The sequence below is a fragment of the Grammomys surdaster genome, unplaced genomic scaffold (genome assembly GCF_004785775.1).
Source record: "Grammomys surdaster isolate TR1022 unplaced genomic scaffold, NIH_TR_1.0 126531, whole genome shotgun sequence".
In the NCBI taxonomy this organism is placed as follows: Eukaryota; Metazoa; Chordata; class Mammalia; order Rodentia; family Muridae; genus Grammomys; species Grammomys surdaster.
The window spans coordinates 18,114,230-18,136,446 of record NW_021621323.1 but is presented as its reverse complement, the minus strand read 5'-3'; the positions used below and the strand labels follow the sequence as shown (position 1 = coordinate 18,136,446).

The 22,217-nt window shown below is 41.1% G+C and overlaps 1 protein-coding gene across 1 annotated transcript; it reads left to right on the top strand.

Moving 5' to 3' along the window:
- The first annotated feature begins 6 nt into the window (after positions 1-6).
- On the top strand, positions 7-21,411 carry Gclm (glutamate-cysteine ligase modifier subunit). The gene is made up of 7 exons (XM_028760455.1): positions 7-461; positions 9,679-9,744; positions 13,204-13,288; positions 15,938-15,997; positions 16,535-16,737; positions 19,432-19,546; positions 20,695-21,411. Exons 1-7 carry the CDS (start codon positions 336-338, stop codon positions 20,862-20,864), a joined length of 825 nt encoding a protein of 274 aa, XP_028616288.1. The 5' UTR covers positions 7-335; the 3' UTR covers positions 20,865-21,411.
- The last annotated feature ends 806 nt before the right edge of the window (positions 21,412-22,217 follow it).

Below are 22,217 nucleotides of genomic sequence, written 5' to 3'. Positions count from 1 at the left end.
CGAAGCACTTTCTCGGGTGCGGTTTCTGCTTAGTCATTGTCTTCCAGGAAACAGCTCCTTCATTTCAGCGGCGGCGGCTCGAGTGGTGGCCGCGGAAGCCGCAGCGACCGTCCGCGCCGGCGCCTCCCTCCCTCCCTCCGGGACCGCCTCTCCGTCGCCGCCCGGCCTCCTCGGGCCCGAGCGCACACCGGGCTGTGGCCGCGCGGTGTCGGCAGCCTCGCGCTCGCCTCTGGGGCCTGGGGACACCGCCGCGCCCTGCGAAGCAGCAGCCGTCTGCCCGCCCGCCCTCCCTCTGCGGCCCCGGCGCTGCCCGGTCCCCTCGGGCGGCAGCTGCCATGGGCACCGAGAGCCGCGCGGCCGGGGCGCTCCTGGCGCGGGCGAGCACCCTGCACCTGCAGACCGGGAACCTGCTCAACTGGGGCCGCCTGCGGAAAAAGTGCCCGTCCACGCACAGCGAGGAGGTGAGCACGGTGGGAGCCGAGCCCCGGGGGCTGAGGGTCTCGCAGTGGAGACAAGCAGGGCACGCCGGGGCTCGACCCGCCCCGGAGGCTATCCTCGGAAGTACCGCGGTGAGCTCCGTGCCATCCCGGCCTGACAGGTGCAACTGCGGGGCGAGGGGCGCCTCGGCTTGTCTCAGAGTAGATCGCACAACTCTTAGGTTCACGGGGTCCCCTGCCTGGCTGGACAGACCCACTGCATCCCTGCGTCCTCATCTTCCTTCTCTCTCCCTTAGCTAGGTAAAGGAACATTAGTTTAGTGCTTGGTAGATGAACGAACAATACGCTTAACTTTGATATTATTGACATTGCTTTCTCTGTTGTGCTGAATTTGGATTTGGGACAAATACTTACTGGAAGTTAACATTGTATTTGCTTCAAAACTAACCATTAAAGAGGGGCATGGAGGTACACGCCTTTAATACCAGCCCTAGGGAGGCAATGACAGTAGGATCTCTGAGTTCGAGGCGAGCTTGGTCTATATATCGAACTTCAGGACAGCTAGGGCCACCCTGTCTCAACTTCCAACTTACACCTCCCCCCACCACATCCTCAAAACCCTAATCAGTAGTTAGAAGTGACAGATTAATCTAGAATTAAAATATATTACATTTGTGTTAATGGCCCATTCCTGAGCCAGTATTTCTCCATGGACCGTGCAACTAATTGCAGAGGCATATTGGTAATATGAAACATGTTTACTACTTTAAAAAACAAAACAGATGTGCAATTATTGTGTGTTGGAAGTAATAATCTGGGCATTGCGGTGGACTCATCTAATACCCAGACTAAATGGGCTAAGTCAGTAGACTGTAGAATTTGAGGTCAGCCTGGGCTATGGTGCGAGATCCCGTCTCAAAAAATAAATAAGATAAATAGAACCATTTTTAAAAGAAACATTTACACTTAGGAGCTATATGGCTTTGAGACTGTTTTCCTGGCTTTAACTTTAACCGTGAGTAATAGCCTCTCATCAAGTAGTTGAGGTAAGTGGAAGATGGTGTATGAAAATACACACGCTTTTATCAACTGGATCATCAGAAAGGTAAACAAATCCTGATTAAAGAATATGTTTCCTAAGTTATGTCATGTTGTAACGTTAGTATCTGGGATCAGAGACAGGCTTCTGCTCTCTTAATGAGACAGGCTATACAACAGCACCTGGAATCCTAATTGTAAGTTGAGAGCCTGCACTGGTCAGATTTACCTTACTCCTTAACCTAGCCTGTGTTCTTCCAGCTGAGTTGGTACATTTTGTTTGAACTGCCCACTTTGCCTGTTTCTCTCAAAGATATCGAGAGCCCTAGTTTCTCCCAGCACTGAGTTCAATATAGCATTTTGCCATGAGTATAAGTGTATCTTATCTCACCATAACACACTGTAGTGGCTTTCACAGTTTGGTTTTTTTTTTTAATGTTTTTATTCTTTGATAATTTCAGTGCATCTTTCAACCATCATCATCAGAGAGGCTTTAATGTGTTTTTTTGGGTTTTTTTTTACTGAAATAATGCATTTTATTCATTCAGTTCATATGCTTCTGTCTCTAGTTTGTTCAACATACTAGAAACACGTTGCACTGAAAAGATATTACTGACTCTTGCATACTATGTGGGAGATGTTCTTTCTATCTTGTTGCACTTTATAAAAATTGCTTTTTTAAGCTGGGTATGATGGCCAGGCCTTTGCAGAGGCAGGAGGGTCTTGTGAGTTTGAGGCCAGCCTGGTCTAAAGAGCAAATTTCAGGACATAAAATAAAAACATAATCGACTTTTTAATTATACATGTGTGTGTACAAGTGTGTGCATGTGAGCATGCCAGATCCCCTTGGAGCTGGAATTACAATGGTGCTGAGAACCAAATTTGAGTTCTCTGCAAGCGTGGTTATGAGCTGTTAACACTGAGCCGTCTCTTCGGCTCTTTCAAAATGAATTCTTAAATGCACTAATGTATACGGCTTGAAAAACATTGTTCAAAGGATTAATTATGGTCTGCAACATTTTTCTCAGGATATTTCATAAGAGTAGGAAAGCTAGGAAACATTGAGGAAGAGTCCCAAGACTTGTCGTGCATAGGACACCATAGCAGATTAGTTAGAATGCAGGGCATGTGTTCTTTGTACACAGAGACTTCTCTTCTCTGTGTGAGCTCAGAGGCCAGAGGTTGATGTCTGATATTTGCCTCTGTTAACACTCTATCTTGGTTTTTAGACATGGTGTCTCACTGAATCCAGAGGTCAGGGATTGGTTACACTAGCCTGTGTCCATTCCATCAGGCCCCAGCACTACCTACTGGCACCTGCCACCATGCCTGGCTTTTCTCTAAGTGCTGGGATCTGAGTTCAGGCCCTCATTGCTTGTCTGGCAAGTGCTTCATCCCATGAGTCATGTCCTCAGCCTGCGTAAAGAGTTTTCTAACAAGTAGAGATCAGAGTGAGACATGCTATTAAACAACTCAGCCTCACTGAAGACACCAAGGAGACTGGAGAACAAAATGAAGATAAGCACTTTTTTTTAAAAGGCCTGATCGTTTTTTCTTACAGTTCTTATTTTTTGATTTTTAAAATTTCTTTGTTTTGATTGTATTTTTTATTTGCTTTTATGTGCATTGTTGTTTTGTCTGCGTGCGTGTCTCTGTGAGAGTATTAGGTATTGGAGCTATAGACAGTTGTAAACTGTCATATTGGTGCTGCGAATTCAGCTGGGGACCTCTGAAAGAGCAGTCAGTCCTCTTAACCTCTGAGCCATCTTTCTAGCCCCCAAAATTTACTTTTACTTATTTTTTTTTACAGATTTATGTATTTTTGTGGATGCATTATGTATTTATTTATTTATTTATAAATTTATGTATTTTGATCATATTTCCCCTAATGTGATTCCTCCCAGATCCTTCCCATCGAATTTTATGTTCTCTTTCTTAAAAACAAAACAAAACAAAAAAAAATCCACATGCCACAAACCCTGAAAATGAACAAGCAGAAGACCAGTAAGACAAAACATAACTAGACAAAGCAAAACAAAAAATCTAAAGAAAAGCCATGGAGTTTGTTTTGTGTTGCCTTGGAGTATGCTTGATATACCCAGGGACACTCCATTGGAGAAAATTGATTTTCCCGTAACCTTACCAGTTGGCATCAATTGCAAATTAACTTTTAAGGTTAGGAGTGAAACACCTAGATGATTTTCCTCTCTCAGCGCTAGGAACGCGTCTGGCTTGAACCTGTGCATGGTCTCTGAGTTCATATGTGCTTCATTAAGTCCTCTTGTGTCTGGAGGACACTGCCTCCTTGGGCTCACCCATCCCCTCTGGCTCCTATTTCTTCCCACCTCCTATTCTGCATGAATCCCTGTGGTTTGAGGAGGGGTTGACAGAGACATCCATCCCATTTAGGGCTGTGTGCTCTGTACTCTTCCACTCTGAACATTGCCCTTTAGTCTCAGGGCTAATCCTATCCACTATCAAGCAGCCACGCTCATGGAAGTTGAACATGGCACTGATCTCTGAGGGTTGGGTTTTTTGGTTATTGATTTTTTTTTTAATCTTAAGTTTTTCATTTTGAGTTTTATTTTAGTTTGGATTTTTTTAAGTGGTTCTAGTTCTTTGTTAAATTCTACTTTCATATCCTGAACTGTTTTCATTATTTTATTCAGCTGTGTCTTCACAGACTTCATTCATATCCTCTTGAAGGTCCTTGAACAGTTGCTACTTTGAAGTTTGTCTTGTGCTTCAGCTGAATTACTTTTCTCAGGGCCTGTTACAGAAGAGTTGCTGGCTTCTGGAGGAGCCATATTGGCTGTTCATGTTTGTCTTTATGTGCTGGGACCTAGGCAAATGGAGTTAAGATGTTTGAGATGTTTTTAGTGTAGTGTAATCTTTTGGAGCTGTTGGTGTTCTGGATCCTAGCCATAGTCTGGTGACAGTGAAGTCTCTGGAAGAGTGTTTCTGTGGACTGGTGGGTAGTTCTCAACCTTCCTAATGCTGTGACCCTTTAATACAGTTCCCCATGCTGTGGTGTGCAAAAATCATAAAATGATTTTTGTTGCTACTTCGTAACTGTAACTTAGTTACTGTTATGAATTGTAATGAAGATATCTGATATGTAGATGGCCTTAGGTGACTCCTGTGAAAGGGTCATTCGACTCCTGAAGAGTCTCAACCCAGAGATTGAGTGCTTATTTTTGTCAGGACTCATGGAGAAGCGCTCAGCAGTGACAGCCTATGTCTCTTGGCAGTCTGTTCCTGGCATTCTTTGGCTTCCTCCATTTCCTTGGTCAAACTCTGCAGCCTCTCCTTGTTTTTCTTAGTGCATTGTTTCTTCTGAGCAGTACCTTAGTGATCGTGTTACATCACATGGACACATGAGTCGCAAGATGCTAAATCTTGGTGCTTCTCATCTTCTTTGTTTAAGCGCTTTATGAAAACATACTGGTGGACATCATCCTCTTGAGAGGCATTGAAAAGTTTGAGGATGCTACTAGCTCTTTTGAGTCCTAACTGCTGAACCACAGTAGTATATGGCAGTCTGGGAATACCTTTTTTACCATCCTTCTCTTCCTCCTCTTCTTCCACCCCCCCTCCTCTTCCTCTTCCTCTTCCTTCCTCTCCCTCATCCTCTTCTTCTTCCTCTTCCTCCTCCTCCTTCTCCTCTTCTTCTACAGCCTCCCCCTCATCCTCCAATGCTGCTTCTTCTTCTTCCCTCTCCCTCATTTCTTGTTCCTCCTCTTCTTCCTCCTCCAAGCAGACTTGCGTTTCTCCCTCCAGTTCTTGGTCTAGGTCTACAGTAAGATTGCCTCTTGCAGGTACGGACTGCTGTGAGACAGGACAACATGCTGCATGAAAAGGCCTCATTCCCATTCCCACCACTGACTGAGACCACAGTACTCTTCCACTCCTTACACAGGTTGTTGGCAGTAACTCCTATGGCTATGTATTCCTCATAGAAAGTGTAAAGTTTGCATTCATTGTTGGTGGCTGATCTTCCTGATGCAACTTACCTCCTAAGAGGAGCCATGAAAAAGAGAAAAAAAAAAACCCAAAACAAAAAACCGCCCTAACTAAAACAAATCCACATGTTAGTAGAATCCAATTACTTGTTTTGATTTTATGTGTGTGGGTGTTTAGCCTGTACATATGTCTGTACATACATGTATGCCTGGTGCCCATGGAGGCCAGAAGAGGGTGTAACTCCTGAGACTGGAGTTACAGGTGGTTGTGAGCTGCCATGTGGGCACTGGGAATTGAACCCTGGTCTCCTAGAAGAACAACCAGTGCTCTCAACCATCTCTCCCGTTCCCTAAACATGTGTGGCCCAAACCACAACTGTATATATACTTAAAATACTTATTTGTAACCCTGTTGTGTGATTCTGCAGCCTGACTTCTGCAAGTGACAGCATTGTAGTGTTGCAATGTCAAAAGTTGGACAGGAAACCTGGGCTTGGTGGTGCTATAATTGAGGTTCTTGGGAAGTAGAAGCAGGTGTCAGCCTGGGGCTAGATCAGACTCAGCAACTCCTCCACCCCCAAAGGACATGCATGGTGGGTATTGCCAGTTGAACTATGTGATAGCTTTGTTGTTGTTTGTTTGAGACAGGGTTTCAAACAAACTCTGGTGTAGTCCTGGCTGTCCTGGAATTAACGTTGTAGACCAGGTTGGCCTCAGAGATCTGTCTGCCTCTGCCTCCTGAGTGCTGGGATTAAAGGTGTTTGCCACCACTGCCCTGCATATGATAGTTTTTTTTTAAGTTGTTACATAATTTCAGATCTAATGACTGGCTAAGTTGTGGTGATATTTATCGTTAGTGATATTGTATGAATATCATAAGAATAGAGAGAATAGGAAATGAAAAATACAAGGCACTATAGATAATATGTAATTTATAAGATTAAAAATCACTATTTTTATGGTAAAGCAAATGAATTAAGTAATTAACTTTGGGAATTTTCTATAATTTGTTCAGAATCCAAGATTGATTAAAGAAATGGTTTCAGAAAAGGGGCCGCACTACTTTGAAGATAAACTAACATCTTGAACTGGAGAATTCACCAGCAGACCCCTAATATGTAAACCAATCATCTTACCAGGGAAAAACCCCTTAAACTATTTCCAAGATTTGTGCTGAAGTACTGCTTGTAGAATTGTTAAGCTGTACTCAGTGCTGCTGCTTCAACCTTGCTAGTTTGTAAGAGACTGTTGACTTATTCACAAGCATACACTGTGTACATAAGGAGCTGTGAGGATGAATATAGACTGTGAACTAGAAGGCCGTGATGGAGAAGGACAAAGGCCATGTGTATTAGAACCTCTGGAGAAGAGCTGAGGGTGGAGGGAGAGGGATTGAGAACACGGAGAGAAACACCAGAGACAGATTTTGTCTTGAAAAATACAGTAATGAAACTCAATACTTTGTATACTAAAACCAAAACAAAGAACTCTAAAACTTAAAAAAGAATAAGCAACAAAGAATACATTGACTTGTAACTTTTATCTGACTTTAATTATGCTTTGCATAGCAATGCAGATCTTGTGACTTGACTCCAGGTAAGTCATTGTGAATGGCACATAAAGTACTATCATAGACTGCACAACCTTACATAGAGGCTCTGTTACGAGTGGGCACCCTCTTGCCCCTTGTAAACTGTCTGTACTGAGAAGTGGTAGAATACATGTTGTATCAGTCTTTATCCTATCCTAAGCAGTCATAGTGAGCTAGTGAGTCACTGCTGTGAGAAAGGGCCTTTGCAGCTCAGGAGTTAGGTTTCTTTGTCATTGATGGCTCACAGAATGTGAGCCACTGCGCCCTTGCTTATCTTTATAGCACTGATTGGTTGTTAATCACTGGTTGTGCCAGAGTTGGTTAATAAGTGATCAAAAATAAGTTTAGGGTCAGGCTACCAAGATGACTTAAGCAGGCACTTGCCTCTAGGCAGGACACCCTGAGCTTGATTCCTAAGACCTGTATGGTAGGAGAGATTCGATTCTTAAAAGCTGTTCTGGGCTGGAGAGGTGGCTCAGTGGTTAAGAGCACTGACTGCTCTTCCAGAGGTCCTGAGTTCAATTCCCAGCAACCACATGGTGGCTCACAACCACCTTGTAATAGAATTTGATACCCTTTTCTGGTGCTCTGAAGACAGCTTCAGTGTGCTCATATACATAAAATAAATCTTCAAAATAAAAAAAAAGCTGTTCTTTGACTACCCACACACAGTAAAAGAATGTAATGATGATTTTTTTGTTGTTATTTTTCTGTTTGTAGTTTAGTGAGGATTGGAGAGATGGCTCAGCAGTTAAGAGCATTTGCTGCTCTTGCAGAGGACTGGGTTTGATTCCCAGGACCCACTTGGTGGTCCACAACCATCTGTAACTCCAGTTCCAGGGAGTCCAGTGCTTATTCTGATCTCTGTGGACACCAAGCACATATATGGTGTACATACATGCATGGAGGCAAAACACATAAAATAAAATGAATACATCTAATAAAAAGCTAAAAACAAAAAAGCTTAGTGAATAATGAAATGGTGTATTTTCCCTGATAGAATAGTAGCCCCTGGCATGCTTGGTGTTTAGTGATAAATAGCATTTTATAATTTTTTTGTTATGTATATCTAGGTCTTCATTAAGTAAATGTGTATCTTATATGAGACTGTCATTGACATTAACATAAGTAAAAATGTGTATTTTATAACATGCAGTGATGTTAGAATAAAAATATTTTATAAAAAACCCTACAGATAAGGTTAAGAAGTGTACCCTGTGCGTTAGGAAATAACTTGTGGATTGTCAGTGTTGCAAGTTGATCCATGCTGGTGATTTTCAGACTGTAGAGTTATATAGCAGTTACTTGAATGTTAAAAGGAAAGTTCTGGCTATTCTTACGAGAGTGTTTGGCAGATCTCTGATTGAGCAGGAGTTTGAATGCTGAGTTTTGGTGCTGGGGACTGAACCAAAGGCTGCCTCAGGAATGGGGGCAACTGCTCTGTTACTGAGCTGTATCCCTCAACCAAGTGTGATTCTTTTTTTTGAAATGTATATGTGAGTTTTACCTGCATATATGTCAGGGCACCACTTGCATGCCTGGTACCCATGGAGGCCAGAAGAGGATGTTGGATCATCTGAAACTGGAGTTACAGACAGTTGTGAGCTGCTTGTGGGTCCTGGGAATTGAGCCTCGGTCCTCTGAAGAATAGCCAGTGCTCTTAGCCACTGAATCATCTCTCCAGTCCTAGGTTTGAGTTTTTAATAATATAACACAGGTGAGTCTATGTAGAAGTTCCTCTGGCCATACTTATTCTTTGCTGCTTTTTAAAAATTTATTTTATTTATGTATAACATGTATGTGTTGCTTCTTGTTATGTACACCACATGCATGCAGTCGCCTAGACCAGACACAGGCATTGGATGCCCTGGTACTGGAGATGCTGTTGGTTGTGAGCTGCCTGATGTAGGTGCTGGGAAATGAACCTGGGTCCTTTCGGGAGCTACAAGTCCTCGTAACTGCTGAGCCTTCTCTGCAGCCCGTTACTTGTAGCGTAGTGACAAAGTGATTTCTGTGACTTCTGTTCAGACTCTCCATGCTTAGATCTAAGTTCTCAGTGATTTAGTTCATAACTTGTGGTATTCCTGCTTCCACCTCCTGGATGTTGCAATTATAGCTTGGAGCCATTACAGCCTGGTCCAGGTCTTTTTATAACAATGTCTTTGATATAATGATATATAATATATTGTGTATAATTGTATATAATACATTGTATATAATGATAAATTATGAATACTTTAATATCTCAAAGTTTCACTGGTACAAAATGACCATCAAAATAATTAGACTGCCACTTTCAGCCAAGAATGAGTTAAGGGTTGGGTATGGTGATGCATGCCTTAATGTAGCATTCAGGAGGGAGAAGCAGGTGGGTATCTCTGAGTTTGAAGCTAGCCTGCTCTACACAGTGAATTCAGGGACAACCAGGGCTATGTAGAGAGACTCTGTCTCAACAAACAAAAATCAGGAATTAAAAATAGAACAAGGTTTGAATTTATAATGTAGGAAACAAAAAAATCTTAATAAACATGGGCTTGTATGGTATTTTCTATTACTATCTCTTTCCCCTCCTCCACTTACTGATGCGTCTTTACTGAAGTACTCAGTATGGAGAGCTGCTGATCAACTTTGAAAATGCTTCTTTTTGCAGCTTCGAGACTGTATCCAAAAGACCTTGAATGAATGGAGTTCCCAAATCAGCCCTGATTTGGTCAGGGTAAGTGGAATGTGAATGCAGAAATCCTGCAGGCCTAAGCAGATGTGAAATTAACTTCCAGTTTGCTGAATAAGGCCCTGCAGACTGTTGGCCATAAAGCTCTGTGGCTCTTTTGCTGAAATGGTGATCAGATCCAGTAGAGTTGAGCATAAAGCAGAATATCTGGTCTCCAGTCCGTTTCTTATCTAGTTTGCTCAGTTCCCACTGCAGTTTCCTCGACCATCAGTGCTTTGTTGCAGTTACTGTTTGGTCTAGTATAAAAATGACTGTCTGCCTTGGTTGTTAGAATATCGCCCCATTAACACAGCTAGGAGCAATTCTTTAAACTGTGTCAGTTCCTCATGACACAGTAAGGAGCTATACTTTATTAAATGTCAGTACATGGCTATTTTCAAAAAAGTTAACAGACAAAATAACTGTGTGCAGCTGCTTGTCTTTAGTCATATATTACTTTAAAAGTATGGAAGAGCAACCAGGCATCAGGGTACATGTCTGTAATGCCAGCCCTTAGGAAGCTCTAGGCAAGAGGATTGAGTTTGAAGCCAGCCTGGGCCACAACAAAGAATCCTGTTTCAAACAAAGAATATATGCTGGTGTCTTAAGGTTGGTTTCTATTGCTGTGATGAATCACCTTGACCAAAAAACAGGTTGGAGAGAAAAGGTTTATTTGGCTTATATTTCCACATTGCTGTTCATCACCAAAAGCAGGCAGGACAGGAACTCAAGCAGGGCTGGAACCTGGAGGCAGGAGCTGATGCAGAGGCCACGGAGGGGTGCTGCTTACTGGCTTTCTCCTATAGCTTGCCCAACCTGCTAATAGAACCTAGGACCACTAGCTGGGGATGGCACCATCCACAATGGGCTGGGCCCTCCCTCATTGATCACTAATTGAGAAAATAATTTACAGCTGGATCTCATGGAGCCATTTGCTCAGCCGGGGCTCCTTCTTTTCTGATAACTAATTTGTGTCAAGTTCACACACAAACCCAGCCAGTGCAGCTGGAAATACTGGTTTATTTGGGCATACTGTTTTTAACCATATAGCTGCTGTACAGAAATTGGTTGTCTGTTTATGTGACATAACCATCTTTTCTCTCTGTGCCTGACTTTGCCAACACCCTGTACTGAATGGTGGTAGGTATTGCAATGTGTGCAGAAATCTCAAGAAAGACATTGCTGCTTTGTTAAGTCCTAGGTAGTATGTTTCTGATTGCTAGATACTATTTATCCTTTTATCATTATTCTAATAGATCATTCATTGGGATGGCCCCTGCCTTTTTAAAAATTATACTTGAGAAAATAAATATTTTAAATTAAAATATTTACAATTACAAAACTAAATATACTATTATCATACAGTCCAGCAGTCTTATGCATCGGTATCTGCCCAAAGGACTGGAGTGTTTATGCACACATAAATCCTCCACGTGGATGTCTTGCCAGCTTTATTACTATTTCAGACAACAGTTTGAAGTAACTTAGATGTTCTTCAGTAGACAAATGGACACAAAAACTGTGGTGCATCCAGGCAATGAAATATTACTGAGTCCTGAAAAGCAATCAACTGTCAAGCCAGAAAAGACTTGAAGGAACCTAAAATTCGTATCGCTAAATGAAAAGTCAATCAGGAGAGGGAGCATTCAAAATGATGACAGTGAAGCATTCTGATGAGGATTTGGTAGTGGGGGAGGCACAGTGTATGGGAGCAGAGGTGAGTGAGAGCTCTCCCTTCCTCCTGCTCAGTAGTGCTGTGAGCCTACAGTGCTCTTTAAAAAAAAAAAAAAAGATATATTGAGGAAAAAGCAGTTATGCTACCTTAACAGGTCAAAACTTGATGACTTTGAAATAGCAAAGAAAGAAGATGTTTTGTTTTGTTTGTTTGTTTGTTTGTTTGTTTAAATTGCTGTGGTGGTTTGAATGAGAATGCCCCCCCCCCAGGCTCATTGTTTATTGGGAAGGATTAGGAGATGCGGGCATGTTGAAGGAGGTATGTCACTGGAGTGTGGGCTTTGAGGTTTCAAAAGCCCATGTCTAGTGTCTCTTTCTGTCAATTTGTCATAGGGCTCACCCTATGAGTCTAAGGCTCTATGTTTGGGAGCAGAAGGCATGGTAACAGAAGTACAAACCATAAAGACATTTGGGCAACTTGTTCATAGAACTTGCCTGTGCCATCAGGAGCTGTTCGGGTCTGATGGTGAATATACCACTTAGATCTGGTAATGGATTGCTACTGTACATGTCCTACTTCATGGTTTGGTGGGTCAGATAATACCAAGTTCATGATGGGCAGCTCAGGTCTCATGGTAACTTGGTGGCCCATTGTAAAACATTCAGTTACTACTAAGGTCCAAAGCAAGCTAAGAGCTGTCACTCTAAGGGAGAATAGTTGTCTGCAGATGATGGTGCAGTCTTGATCCAGAATCCTAAGGATCTCTCTGTTGTTCACCTATAGGGGCCTGCCAAAGTCTCCAAATAGCATCCCTATCTGCCACTGACACCTCAGTACCATTGGATCTGTGGATCATACGATCCAAGTGGTAGAGCGGCTTGCACAGCAGCCTGGACCTGTTGAAGAGCCTTCTCCTGTTCCAGGCCCTGGACAAAACTAGCAGCTTTTCTTGTCACTTAGCATATGGGCCAGAGTCACAAACCCTAAATGAGTAATGTGCTATCTCCAGAATCCACCTAGGCCTACTAACTGTTGAGCTTCTTTCTTGGTGGTGGGAGGGCCGGGTACAATAACTTGTCCTTCACCTTAGAAGGCGTGTCTCTGCACGCCCCACACCAGTGGACCCCTAAGAATTTCACTGAGATAGAAGGCCCTGGAGTTTTTGTTGGATTTATTTCCCATCCTCTAATACACATATGTGTGGGTGTGGGCGTTGCAGATCCCCATGGCAGCTGCAGTCTGTCTCTCTGCCTGCTGCCTGTGGATCAGGATGTAAAGCTCTCATCACTGCCCCAGTGCCATGCTTGATTGCTTCCTGCCATGAGAATCATGGATTACCCCTCCAAAACTGTAAGCAAGCCCCATTGTTTTTTTTTTTTAGAAGAAAACATTTGCCTTGATCATGGTCTCTCTTCACAGCAAGAGAACAGTAACTAAGACAGTTGGTAATTAATATAGAAGGTTTCAAAAAGATTTTAGCATGTCTTTATTCAAGACAGGTACTTTTCATTGATTAATTTTTTCATTGATTAATTGATTGACTAAAGTAAACCTACTTCTGTGCCAGTGATTCTGACCCTCACATAACTCTATGTTCTTCTACTTGTTTATTATTTGTATTTTTGGTCATTAATACTTCTGAATAACTGGCCAAAATGAGACCCTTTTACTCCAGAGAATAGAAACATACACACATATTTAACCTTTATGTCTGTACTATTCTTGTAAAGTCTATTAGACCTCACAAAGAATCTTGTCCCATAAGTGTCCATTGTATGTTGTTCCTGCAGGAGTTTCCAGATGTTTTGGAATGCACCGTGTCCCACGCAGTGGAGAAGATAAACCCTGATGAAAGAGAAGAAATGAAAGTTTCTGGTATGCTCCACCCTTTACAGTATACCTTCCTGTGCAGTGGATTTGGGGTGTGGGGGATGTAAATCCTTCCTTCTGACAGTGAATGACTCAGTCACCAGTGTGGAAAACAGACTCTAACATAATGTAATGTCAGGTCTTCAGGGGAGTTACAGGATGTCAGGGCGGAGTGCCATGCAGTCAGGATGAACCTTTGACTGACTGTGTTTGTGTGATCTGTGTGTGCTCAGCAGTAGAATGATTAAAGTGGGAAAATGGAGAGGATAAAGGTAACAGTCAGGAACAGTGTCTGTGCAAAGCAAACATAAGTCTTCCCTTCCTGAGATACTGGGATGCAGTGGCTGGGGTTGCCTGGAAGTATAGAAGGTTGTCTGGGCAACAAGCCATTTGGAAAGACAGACAGTGTATATTAGTATTATATACATCAGCATATGTCGGTGACTGCTACATTTCAGAAGCAGCAGTGAAAGTTAACAGTCTCTGCCCTTGGCTTACATAGCATAGCAGAGTCATTAAAATCTTGAGCTTGCCTAGATTTAGGTTCCTGCATGTGTAGATTACTGACTAAAATAATTTAGGATTAGCAAGTGTTCAACCTTTCTGAGCCTCAATTCGTTTATCTGTGCAGTGGGATACAATTATTTCTCAGGCTTTTTTATAATATGGATAAAATAACAAAAGAGGCACATAGCCAGGACAGGACTTGCCACAACGTAATGATGGCTAGCAATTATTTATTAACATAGTGAGATGGACATGTTCATTCCAGTCATAATACCATCTGTTGAGTTGTGCTTTATGCAAAGCACTGAATGTTCCCTTATGATTGTATTTCTTCATACAGTTATCAAAACAAATGTACCAAGGAGGACTATTCTTCCCACCACGCCAGGATATTAAGTAACATGAAAGTTAGCACAGACCTGGGTGATACACAACAGTAATTTCAGCTGCTTAGGAGGTTGAGACTGGGAGATGAGAAGTTTCTCCTGGCCTGGCAGCATAATGAGACTCCACCAGGTAAAAAGAAAGAAAAGGGAAAGCTTTCTCTCAGCCAGTGAATTGATGAACCAGCAGGCTGTGAAGGCATGCTTAACTCCAAAACCTGATTCTTCTGTTAACTTCACATTGATGCTTGTGTAGGAAATGAAGTAAAGCCAGCATTTTTGTGTGGTTGGTGGTAAGTCATCATTGTTTTGGGCTTCCTCCAAGTTGTCCTCCATTCCTGCACCATTAGAGAATTTTAATAGGAATAAAATTCCCAACTGTAAGTAGCTTTTCTCTGTCTATCTCAGAGTACCCCATTTTTGAGAGAGGAAGAGAGAAGGCTATTTCAGATGGCAAAATTTAGGGACCAGAGATTAGTAGTGAGAGGATTTTATTTGTGGCTAGGGGCAAAGCATCAGACCCAAGGCTTCACACATGTAAGCCAAATGCTCTGTTACCCAGGGTTGTATTTGCATCCATACACATGAGTGTACTTAGCAGCACTGAAAGGTAAGCAAGAAATGACGACATAAAAGTGTTGAGCGATGGGACTGCTAGCTGTCTGTTTGGTCTATCCGTTTTTATTCATCTTCCTCATTTGTGTAATACGCACATTATTTCTAAGAAAACTTTAAGATAACTACTGTATAGAAACACATACAAAATGTTTAACACACAAAGATAAGCCAAATGGGGCTGGAGAGATGACTCGGCAGTGAAGGACACAGACTCCTTGCACAGGACTGGAGCTGGACTCCCAGCACTCATGCCCAGCTCACAGCCTCCTGATGCCTGAGGACCTGCACTCATGTGCACTTGCACACATGGACATAATTTTACAATTTTAAAAGATAAACCAATTACAGCTTTTAAAACTTTTTTTAATGCTTTTTTCTGGGGCGGGAGAGATGGCTCAGAGGTTAAGAGCACTGACTGCTCTTCCAGAGGTCCTGAGTTCAATTCCCAGCAACCACATGGTGGATCACAACCATCTGTAATGAGATCTGACACCCTCTTTTGGTGTGTCTGAAGACAGCTACAGTGTACTCATATAAATAAAATAAATAAATAAATCTTTAAAAAAAAAGTTAAAACTTGTTTTAATGCTTTTTTCTTCAGTTTTCTTCTCATTACATACTTTTAGGCTTTCTTAGATTTGGCTTATTGTAGAAGGCATGTAAAATGCTCCATTATGGGGCTGGAGAGATGGCTCAGTGGTTAAGAGCACTGACTACTCTTCCAAAGGTCTGGAGTTTAATTCCCAGCAACCACATGGTAGCTTACAACCATCTGTAATGGGATCTTCTGGTGTGTCTGAAGACAGCAATAGGACAGTGTACTCACATATGTAAAATAAATAAATCTTTTTAAAAAAAATGTTCCACTATGCTTAGTTTATAAAAATCGACATTAAAAGTAATTTCAGGTCCTGTTTACGCCTCCCTGTAATACATGGATTTTTTTTATTCTTGAGAAACAGACATGTTGACAATTAGCATGTAATTTAAAATTTACAGTTAAAGTGCATGTGTCTGGCTTAAAGTGGACCTATACAATTACAGAAATAGGAAAAGAAAACCACTTCTTATCATGGTAATCCTGCACAGTAAAATGTAGACACTTGAGGTGTAGATACGAACAGTAATCAGTCTTTTTGTTTTCTAGCAAAACTGTTTATCGTAGGATCGAATTCTTCATCATCAACTAGAAGTGCAGTTGACATGGGTAAGCAAAAATTTATTTTTTTCATAATAATGGATTTTTAATTATCTTAAATGAATTAGTCATAACCAATATAGATAAATAAGCTGATTTCAATTTTACTGTTTAAAATTCTAGACTAATTTTTTTAAGATTTGAATAGAGTAAGTCTTCACTTACATACAGTGATATTTTTGATAGATATGTAAAAGATGTATTTAATGTTATCTGAGAATTGAATTTCTCTTTAATCATTATTAGCCCTTTAAATCTTTAACTATAGGTGAAATACTGTAATTAGAGACAGCAAAATACAAATACATTGGAATCATTTTCAGCAGCAGGCTACTTAAAAACAAAGGAAGAGGGCAGATCAGAAAGCCACTTGTCTGCCGCAGAGAAGTAGGTGAGTGGGCACTTGCAGATAATGACAAACTATGCAGAAATCTATTGTCAGGAGTGGCTAGTAACAGACAATTCAGTGGGCCATGTTGAAGACAGTAGTAATTGTGCTTGGTCTGTAACACTCACTTAGCCTTTTTGTGTCTTCCTTTCCTTCAGCATGCTCAGTCCTTGGAGTTGCACAGCTGGATTCTGTGATCATGGCTTCGCCTCCCATTGAAGATGGAGTTAACCTTTCCTTGGAGCATTTGCAGCCTTACTGGGAGGAGTTAGAAAACTTAGTTCAGAGCAAGAAAATTGTTGCTATAGGCACCTCTGATCTAGACAAAACACAGCTGGAGCAGCTGTATCAGTGGGCACAGGTAAAGCAGGTCTGGATCATGGCACTTGCTACAGCTAGGGTGCACCGTGCATCTGATGCGTGCTTGCTGTGGGGTGATTCTAAGTGTGGAGCTTGGAGACAGGCTTTATCTAAAGCATTAGGTGCTTAGAGTTTCCTGGTTAGTATGCTTAGTTGAACTGAGTATTCATCACTTCAAAGTGAATGAAGAAAGCACTAAATGCTAAGTTTTCAGAGCCAGTGAATTAAAGCCATTCATTCAGTGGCGCATGTTTACATGTGATGAAAATGTTACACTTTGTGTAGTAGGGCTCTAATTTCTTAAGTAAGGAAATATATGTAACATTTTTCTATTATGTAAAGATGATTAGACTTAGTTTATAGAACCTGATATGGGGAAGGTATCATAAAACCTTGACTGTTGTCCCCTGACTGTTGCTCTAAGAACCTACAGAATTATGAGGGAGGTTACCTACATGTTAACCTTTACTTTCTGTATTTTGTCTTTATTCCTTTTATTTCATTTTCAGCTGCTTCCTCAGAACTTTCAGAATCAATGACAAGCAGGAAGACCATAGAAAACACTGTCCTTTCTCTCACTGACATGGTAGTAATATGTGGCCAAGAGGCAGCTGGAGATGTAGTGATCCAGGAAGGACAGAACAGTTAGCCAGTGCAGCTGCTGAGTCTCCTTAAATGCCTGACTAGTAGACACAGTGTCTACCTTGAACATATGTTCCCCGTTGCTAACACCATTGTTTCCCTTAGAATAGCTGCTCCAGAGGCAGATGGACTATATTGTTAATGCTTCCAGTAGGCTTTATTTTGAATCTTACTTCTCTATTGGCTTTTCTCTCATCCTAGAGTTTCTTGCCTTGTTTTTCTTTTTGTTTTTTGTTTTTTTTTTAATTTCTTTCCTTGTTATCACTAACATGGATTATGAAGGCATATATTAATACAGATAGTCATGCAATAGTATTTTATAAATGAAGAATTGTCAAATGTAGTTTTATATTCTAAAATTTATTGCTTTCTTTTTTGTTTAAAAAATGGGGGTTTTAGACAAGTTCACAACCCCAAAACACTGATGTGAGACTAGTCACATCGATGGTCGAAGGCTTTAGGCTGTCGACGATGGGCAACGTCAAGGGACTCTGATGTGGGTGAAAGGAGGGTGAGAGCCCTGTCTTAGGCCATGTAGGCTGCACCCACTCCCAGCACCACGCACTCCTTTTCGGCTGCATTGGGTGGGCCCCTGGGAAGTGGACCTACAATAATCCCGTCATTGGGCTAACTCACAGCCATCCTAGACCCCCCATAATTAGACATCCAAATTCAAAACTCACATAGTTGGGATTGAACATAAGACGCCTTCTCTAACTAAACAGAGAAGGGGGAGATGCCAGAAGCCAGGACCCTCGCCCTTACCCTTACCCCCTACCTTTCCCCACCTGCACAATGTCCTCTGAAGCTTGGCAACTGCAAGATCCTGCTTAGCAACTGCAGATAGACTCAAAGCAGAGTACCATGTCTTCTTGTTTTTGTTTTTGTTTTTTTTTTTGTTTTTTCGAGACAGGGTTTCTCTGTGTAGCCCTGGCTGTCCTGGAACTCACTCTGTAGACCAGGCTAGCCTCGAACTCTCCATGTCTTCTTAAGAATAGCAGGGAGACCATAACTCAAGCAGTGTACCATATCTTCTGAAGAACTGCAGGTAGATCATAATTCAAGGCAGTGTACCATATAGACCATGACATGTTTCAAGGCACAGGCCAAGAAGATTTTGTACTTTTCCACCACCTGGACCCTCTTACCCCCTCCCCTTGTAAAACATGCTATAAAAAAGCATTTCATGTTCAAAAAAAAAAAAAGAAATTAAAAAAAAAATGGGGGTTAGGGAAATGGCTCAGTAAGGTGCTTGTATTAGCATGAGGGCCTGAGTTCAATTCCTAGCACCCAGAAAACACACATAAAAACACCGAGCCAGGCAATGCCTGCCTGTGATATCAGCGCATGGAAAAGGCGGAGACAGGAAGAGTCCCCAGGGATTGATGGATGGCCAGCCAGTCTAACTGAATTAGTGAGTGCCGGGTTTAGTGAGAGACCTTGTCACAAAATACGGTAGAAAGTAACCGAGGAAGACACCTGATACCAGCCTCTGGCTTCCACATGCACCAGTATATGCACATATGTCCAGACAAAGGCAGAAAGTTCATTGTCTTGACTCCAAGTACAAAGCAATAAGCTTCAATACAGCATTTCCATACTGTGTCGCTGTGCCGCTTGTAATTGATTCTCCTCTCACCACTCTCCCTTGTGGGGCTCTTCCTTTCTCCTCATTGCAATCCATTCCCTTCTCACCCCTCAAAGTTTCTCCCTCCCCTTTCTGGCTTCATGAGCTAGACATGTACATACATACATACATGGTCTTGTATTGAAAGTCCCACATGTGAGAGAAACATGCAGTCTTGCTTTTCCGAGTCCCACTTTTTTCAGTCCACTTAATAATTTCTCAGTCTTTTTATTTTTCTGCCAATATCATAGTTTCATTTCCTTTATGGAACTCAGACTCCATTGTGTTTACCAGTTTATCTTTCTGTTGATGGACTCTTAGGCTGGTTCTGTTTCCTAGCAACTATGAATATTAGCTTGATTGCTTTCTGCTTTCTATTTTCTGTGTGACATAATTTAACACAGTTCACTTTATTTCCACTTTTAGGTAAAACCCAATAGTAATCAGGTTAATCTTGCCTCCTGCTGTGTGATGCCTCCAGATCTGACTGCATTTGCTAAACAGTTTGACATACAGCTGCTGACTCATAATGACCCAAAAGGTAAGACTAATACTTCATCTCTAGGCTTCAATCATGAGCTTTTGGAAGACAAAGTGTTTAGTGGGCTGGAGGTGCAGCCAGAGATGGAATGCTTGTCTAGCATGCACACGGCCTGGGCTGGATCCCCAACATTATACGCACAAACTTTAAGAAAAAGACAACAAATGTTGAAATTAAATTTAAGTAAGTGCTGTGATAAAGGTACAGTGCTGGTAAATGGAAATATTATTGCTAACTTAAAACATACACATCTTTTTATTTTTAAGCCCATTGGCAGGATCCTATGCAACAGCACAAGAATGAAATAAACCATTTCTTTAGATAGCACATTTTTGGTTTTGTTTTGTTTTAAAGGAAGCAATGGACTCTGATGAATATACTTAAGTATTGTGCTGTGGCCAAAGCAAAAGTTCAAAGTAATAAAAAAAAAAGTAGATTTTCTTTTGCCAGTGATGAGGAATATGTTATATACCTAATATACTAATGGGGAAGTTAAATGGTGTGACTTCAAATTCTCCTGAAGTTACACCTATTTGCGCTTACTAATATTTTTCCATGTAATTAAGTATAATATTGTGTAAATCTCCCTCTCTCTCTCTCTCTCTCTCTCTCTCTCGTGTGTATGTATGCATGTGGTGTGTGTGTGTGTGTGTGTGTGTGTGTGTATGTGTGTAAGTGAACACATATCCAGAAAAAAAAATCTTGATGAAATACACAGTAATAGAAATACTGTAAATAAGATTAGGAATATTTATTTCCTATTTACTCTCTTGTATATTTCACAGTTGTGCAAATTCCAGTCTCCACTAACTAGAAGTTATGAATTAAAATAGGCTAGGATACACATATATTCAATTTTGTTATGTTTTTTGAAATAGGCTCTCTTGCAGCCATGCTGGCTTGGCGGTCACTATGTAGCCAAGAATAACTTTCCTTCGGACCCTCCTGCCATCTTCCCCAAGTGCTGAGGCACAGCTGTGCCATCATAGCTGTTTATTGGCTGGGGCAAACAAAACTAGGTGCACGCCAAGCAGGCGCTCTACCAGCCACTACCCTCTGGCCCTGGATTCAGTTTTATTGTTTAAATGCTTACGTGTATAGTAAGGAGCTTTGTCTTCAAACCTAACCTGTTGCGGTTGTTGTTTTAGAACTGCTCTCTGAGGCAAGTTTCCAGGAAGCTCTTCAAGAAAGCATCCCTGACATTGAAGCCCAGGAGTGGGTGCCACTGTGGCTGCTGAGGTACTCAGTCATTGTGAAAAGCAGAGGAATCATCAAGTCAAAAGGCTACATTTTGCAAGCCAAAAGAAGGGGTTCTTAACTACAACTCAAGCTCACAACTCACTGACCTTGTATTTATCTGGAACATAAGATAAAAATTGATGATAAAATTGAGATGTGTAAAAAAAAAATCTAGCTCCCACCTACAAGAATCACCCCTGAGGTGTGAGTGCCGTTGTTTGGCAGTGTGTTGGGTTTTGAGCATTTCCCTTGCCTCTGCACAGCACTCACAGGAACCATTGTATTCTTCTCATTAAACTCTTGTTTTCTAACTGAAATCGTCTATAAAGAAAAATACTTGCAATATATTTCCTTTATTTTTATGAGTAATAGAAATCAAGAAAATTTGTTTTAAGATATATTTTGGCTTAGGTATCAGGGTGATGTATATACGTATTTTTTATTTCCAAAATTCATTAATTGCTTCTTACTCTATACTTCTATAACTAAGCAATTACATTACAGTTGTTAAAACATACTGGAACAGACTTTTTTTCCTGTCATCAGCAAAACAGTCTATCTCAGAGTAACTATAGCAGTCTACTAGTAATGTAAATAAAATTCATTCTTTGATCCACAAATGGAAATTTAATCTGTGTGTTCTTACTTACAGCATAGCTATACATTGTCTATGTGCTCTGGGTCATCTTTTTTCCACCTCTTATCTACAAAGGCAGAGTGTATCTGAGAAGCAGGCTTGATGCTTTAACATTATTGTTTGGGAGTGTCATAAAAGCAACTACTGTTGTTATCTTCAGACTTTGGAACTCTTCCTGTGCTCATGTGTTGCTGTTCATTCAGGAATAGTCACTAAGTCAGATGGATTCACTCATACATGCTTAGCACTATGGGCTCTGGAGAGACGAACTAAGAATCAGCCAAATCAAACTTTTGATCTCTGTACCCATCAGTTACTGACAAGCAGGGAATAAAGCCAGGAAAGGCGGAGGGGGAGAAAATAATTTAGTTTTAATGTCATACTAGTTTAAAAATCAGAAAATTGCAAAGAGGCTATGAGCCTTACATGTAGCATACTAAAGGGTCTTAATCTATAGATGTGTGTGTGTAACCCAGCTTCAGTTTTTCCTTAAAAGGTGTCTTGTATGCAAATATTTTTAACCCACAGACCTTTGTAAAACTAATTTTGCTCAGAAAATTTCAACATAGAAAAAAAGAACTAGATAGAATTCTATGTTAAGCTAATACAATAGATCTTTTTCCTATGTGAGAATTTGTGGTTACTGATTGGATGGTATTCTCAATTAGAGTTATGTGAAAACAACTGATTTGCCTACTAAAACTTACAGAATTTGAACTGAAAGCCTGTAATTATATTGATTATATATAATGCTAAACATATAGGTAATAGTTAAATTTGGAAGTGTACATGTTC

Bases quoted from the DNA above. Each gene is read 5' to 3' on its own strand.
- Gclm (XM_028760455.1), top strand. From the start codon at position 336: ATGGGCACCGAGAGCCGCGCGGCCGGGGCGCTCCTGGCGCGGGCGAGC. The intron at 9,745-13,203 runs GTAAGTGGAATG...TTGTTCCTGCAG, and splicing joins TCAGCCCTGATTTGGTCAGG to GAGTTTCCAGATGTTTTGGA. The intron at 15,998-16,534 runs GTAAGCAAAAAT...CCTTTCCTTCAG, and splicing joins TAGAAGTGCAGTTGACATGG to CATGCTCAGTCCTTGGAGTT.